At 42.8% G+C, this 4663-nt stretch overlaps 1 protein-coding gene across 1 annotated transcript; it reads left to right on the top strand.

Moving 5' to 3' along the window:
• Window positions 1–906: 906 nt before the first annotated feature.
• ZBED1 (zinc finger BED-type containing 1) lies at window positions 907–3267 on the top strand. The gene has a single exon (XM_010171005.1). The coding sequence runs from the start codon at window positions 969–971 to the stop codon at window positions 3054–3056; it is 2088 nt and encodes a 695-aa protein (XP_010169307.1). The 5' UTR covers window positions 907–968; the 3' UTR covers window positions 3057–3267.
• The last annotated feature ends 1396 nt before the right edge of the window (window positions 3268–4663 follow it).

Here is a 4663-nt window from a genome sequence, read left to right as displayed (position 1 = left end):
CAAGAAGCGTTTTCCTGTGCAGATATCGAGGCACAGATTGCCAAGTCTTGCCTTATCACCACACTCATCTCTGGAGTGTCGGCCCCTCCCGACTGCTGTAGCCTTTTGAAGAAAATACAACAAAATTATTTTCCAACTGATGTGGATAATAACATTTATTAGTGCTTCCCTGTCCACTTTTCCTGTAATTATAATGCACTGTTATTCCAGGAACCATGGCTGTGCACTAGTAAGTCAGGAGATGGCTTTGATTTCAGAAGGAGAGGGACAGGAAAGGTGTCAGACATGTACTGTTGATCTCCTTTTTATTTCAGTCAGAAAACATCTTTATGTCTCAGAGGAGTAGATTAATGCCACAATTTGCATCACAGATTCTTTTAATTATTATTTTTTTTTTTAAAGCAAATGCTGGAACACTTGGATCAAGCTAACAAAACTTTCAGAATAAACAAACAATAAAACCTTTGCTCCCTCAGTGTCAGGTTTCAATTGAAATAAGAGCTAGCAATGAGATTCAGTAGCTCTTAGGCAAGAGGATGTTGCTCTAGCCCTAACTGTAACCTAAGAGGCAGGACAATGCTGTAGCAGATGACCAATTTTGTGACAGTAGTGTATCAGTTCTGTGGTGGTGGTGATGCTTGCTCTACCTAGAATTATGTAATTCCCAAACCAAGATTTACTCAAGTCTTCTAGCTCATTTTCACAGCAGAATGTGATATATTAAAACCCTTTTTAATTTTTGGCATTCTGATGGGCTTCTTGTAGGTTACGCTTCCCGCAAATCTCATCTTTAAATTTGCAAATGTAATTAGTAAGGTAGGTTTCTTGATAAATTTGCAGAAACACTGATTTCACATAGTTAAGTGTGGTCAAACTTGTACTTTCTCATTGTATCTTTATCTTACTGCCTTTATCAGGTACTCATTAATGAGTGAAGGATCAAAAGGTGGGACGGTGGCCAAGAAGCAATGGAGAATAAAAGTTTAGAAGGTTCCCCATCAGACCTAAAGTTAGTGGCTCACCCAAGAGCAAAGAGTAAAGTGTGGAAGTACTTTGGGTTTGATACCAATGCAGAAGGATGCATATTACAGTGGAAGAAGATTTACTGCCGTATTTGCATGGCACAGATCGCCTATTCAGGAAACACGTCCAACCTTTCCTACCACCTGGAGAAAAATCACCCCGACGAGTTCTGCGAATTTGTGAAAAGCAACACGGAGCAGATGAGGGAAGCCTTTGCCACCGCCTTTTCAAAAATCAAGCCGGAGTCCTCACAGCAGGTTGTTCAGGATAGCCTCATCATGAAGACCTACCAGAACTACGAAAACAAAAAGCATCAGGAGCTGACATCTGCAGTCATCAGCTTGATTTGCGAGGGCATGTATCCAGCCTCCATCGTTGATGAGCCCACCTTCAAGGCCCTCTTGAGAACAGCGGACCCCAGGTATGAACTCCCGAGCCGGAAGTACTTCTGTACAAAAGCTATTCCCGAAAAGTACAACGCCATTAGAGAACTTGTACTGAAAGAGCTCACCGAGGTTCTGTGGTGTGGCATATCCACGGACATGTGGAGGAGCGAAAACCAGAACAGGTCGTACGTAACCGTGGCGGTTCACTTTCTCAGCAGCAGTCCTGCCAACTGCCTGGCGGTGAACTCGCGGTGTTTGAAAACGTTCGAAGTACCAGAGGATAATACTGCAGAGACTATTACACGAGTCCTTTATGAAACTTTCATTGAGTGGGGGATCAATACAAAAGTCTTTGGTGCTACAACAGATTACAGTAAAGACATTGTGAAAGCTTGCTCTCTCCTAGATATTCCCGTACAGATGCCTTGTTTGGGGCACACTTTTAACGCAGGAATACAACAAGCTTTTCAGCTCCCCAAACTCTGCAATCTTCTTGCCAGGTGCCGAAAACTGGTGGAGTATTTTCAACAGTCTACGGTTGCGATGTACATGCTGAGTGAGAAGCAGAAGCAGCAGAATACTCTCCACTGCATGCTGGTAAGTGACCGTGTTTCCTGGTGGGGAAGCACGCTCGCTATGCTGCAGCGCCTCAAGGAGCAGCAGTTTGTCATTGCGGCTGTTCTCGTGGAGGACAGCAACAACCACCACCTCATGCTGGAAGCCAGTGAGTGGAATACAATCGAAGGGCTGGTGGAGCTGCTGCAGCCTTTCAAGCAGGTTGCGGAGATGATGTCTGCCTCAAAGTACCCAACGATCAGTATGGTGAAGCCACTTCTCCACATGCTTCTGAATACTACCCTGAACATCAAAGAGAATGATCTGAAAGAAATCAGCATGGCAAAGGAGGTGATCGCTAAAGAGTTGTCAACCACCTACCAGCACACGCCCGAGATAGACATGTTTCTCAACGTTGCAACCTTCTTGGATCCCCGCTACAAAAAGCTGCCTTTTCTTTCAGCCTTTGAGCGACAGCAGGTTGAAAACAGAGTGGTGGAAGAAGCAAAAAGCCTGCTGGAGAAAGTAAAGGAAAATACCTTTAGGACTGAAGAGAAATTCTTCACTGTTTCAGAAGAGCCCCCTGTGAAAAAAATCATCATCTCCTCTACTCCTCCTCCTACCAGCGTCATCAACAATATGTTAGCCGAGATCTTTTGCCAGACGGGAGGCGTGGAAGACCAGGAGGAATGGCACGCTCAGATCGTTGAGGAGCTGAGCAACTTCAAGTCACAAAAGGTCCTTGGCTTGAACGAAGACCCGCTGAAGTGGTGGTCTGACAGACTAGCACTGTTTCCAGTTTTACCAAAGGTTCTGCAAAAATACTGGTGTATTTTGGCCACAAGGGTCTTCCCTGAACGCCTTTTTGGTTCTTCTGCTAACGTTGTAAGTGCAAAGAGAAACCGGTTAGCCCCGGCTCACGTCGATGAGCAGATCTTTTTGTACGAAAACAGTCGGAATGGGTCCGAGGCAGAACCGGAGGATGAAGACGAAGGAGAGTGGGGTTTGGAACAGGAACAGATTTTTAATTTAAATGACTCAGTAAATGTAAACAACAACTTCTTTAATATCCGAGACAGTGGGTTTGTTTAACAGGACTGCTGCTGTACATTTAATAACAAAGAAAAAAGGTATTTGTCTTAAGTTACCAAAAATACTCCAGTTTTATGCTATGAATGCTGTAAATATTGAACAGTTGTAACAAACTTGATTTAGCTTCCATTGTCTATGATTTTCCCACTGTCTTAAAACATGAATGACTTGTGATTAAACAGCACTGAAATGAATGAGGAAATAAATTCTACAAAGACTGTGATTTCTGACTGGCCCAGATTTCAGAAAGCACTTACCCATGTGCTTCTTTTCCACTTGCTTCAGTGGGAGACAAACACATGCTTATGTACTTTCTATCATAAAAATATTTTCCTGAATTAGGACCCTGAGCAAGGGTGTTTTTAAGATATATGCCTCCATTTGTAAATCCTGTTTGTGACTCAGGATGTTAGCTTTAAATTATGGATTTTAAAACATTATTTTAAAAATCCGTAAATCTGAGCAGCAAAGATTTTTAGAGCGTGTCGATGCTATGGAATGAAAAAAGATCTTGAGCCTGATTTTCTTTTTCACTACCTCATGTCTTAGGCCTGGTCTATGCTAGAAAAGTTTAGCTGGTGTGATTCTGTCAATTAGGGACTGATGTATTATTGTTTTAACTGATACTGTGCTGGCATAGGCTGTAGTGTGGATGCACTTATACTGGGATAAGTTATTTTCCTTTCCAGCGCGGTGTGAATGGTATAAACACTTCTCAACTGGTATTGCTGTGTCCACATTAATCTGGTTTTACCATTTCACTGCAGCAGCAAAATGGCAAAACCTTTTATTGTGTGTGTGTGTGTGTGTGTGTGTGTGTGTGTCTAGGCAAGCCCTGATTGTAGTCTCTTGTACTTTTACAAAGTGGTTACGAAGAGCGCGGGGTTGGGGCGGCGTTGTGTTACCTTTGCTTTCAGCTGATGTTAGGGCTGATGCCACACGGTGCGCAGCAGGCAAGGCATCGGCCCCTTGGTGGTGGAGCGAGCGAGGGAGGGAGGAAGGGATGGATGGAGAGGGCTGTGGTTCTAACTGTCTGTCTGTTTTACAAAATCCTTAACCTCTTAATTTAAATGGAGACTTTGCCCAGGGTAGCTAGAAAATGTTGTTGATGAGAAAAGCAAAATAAAAAGCTTTAATATTATGTAAATATATTTAAAAGAAGGGGACCTCTCTGTTTCCCCACCTGTATTTGGTGAGCCTTTAAGATTGTTTCTTATTACATTAGCACTTAACTCTTTTTTTTTTTTTTTTTCTCTCCTGTCTCTTTTTGATTCAGTTTGTAGAGTGGACTTTAGTCCAGCCCAGTCTAATGTTTGAGTACTGTTTCCATTTAGTTGTTGTGTATTGTAATTGTTCCCTTTGTGTCTCTGCCTCAGTGTTTTAAACCCTTTTGAGAACTTGGAAAATAAGAAACAAAGAAAGAAAACCAACCCAAAACTTCCCATCTCTTATGAAATACTGCAGGTCATAAACAACATTAGAGTTCACAATTGGCATGGAGTGGGATGGCAGCCAGCATTTTTGCCGGAGGTGCGGAGGAGGACTCTTGGCACTGTCCAGTTACAGTCAGGGTTAGCTTGGGGTTTTATTTTTGTTACTGGTGTCTT

Source organism: Antrostomus carolinensis, unplaced genomic scaffold, assembly GCF_000700745.2.
Source record: "Antrostomus carolinensis isolate BGI_N321 unplaced genomic scaffold, ASM70074v2 scaffold39916, whole genome shotgun sequence".
In the NCBI taxonomy this organism is placed as follows: domain Eukaryota; kingdom Metazoa; phylum Chordata; class Aves; order Caprimulgiformes; family Caprimulgidae; genus Antrostomus; species Antrostomus carolinensis.
This window is presented reverse-complemented; position numbering and strand designations above follow the sequence as displayed.

What these genes read in the sequence shown, in the direction of transcription:
- ZBED1 (XM_010171005.1), top strand. Translation starts at nt 969, where the DNA reads ATGGAGAATAAAAGTTTAGAAGGTTCCCCATCAGACCTAAAGTTAGTG.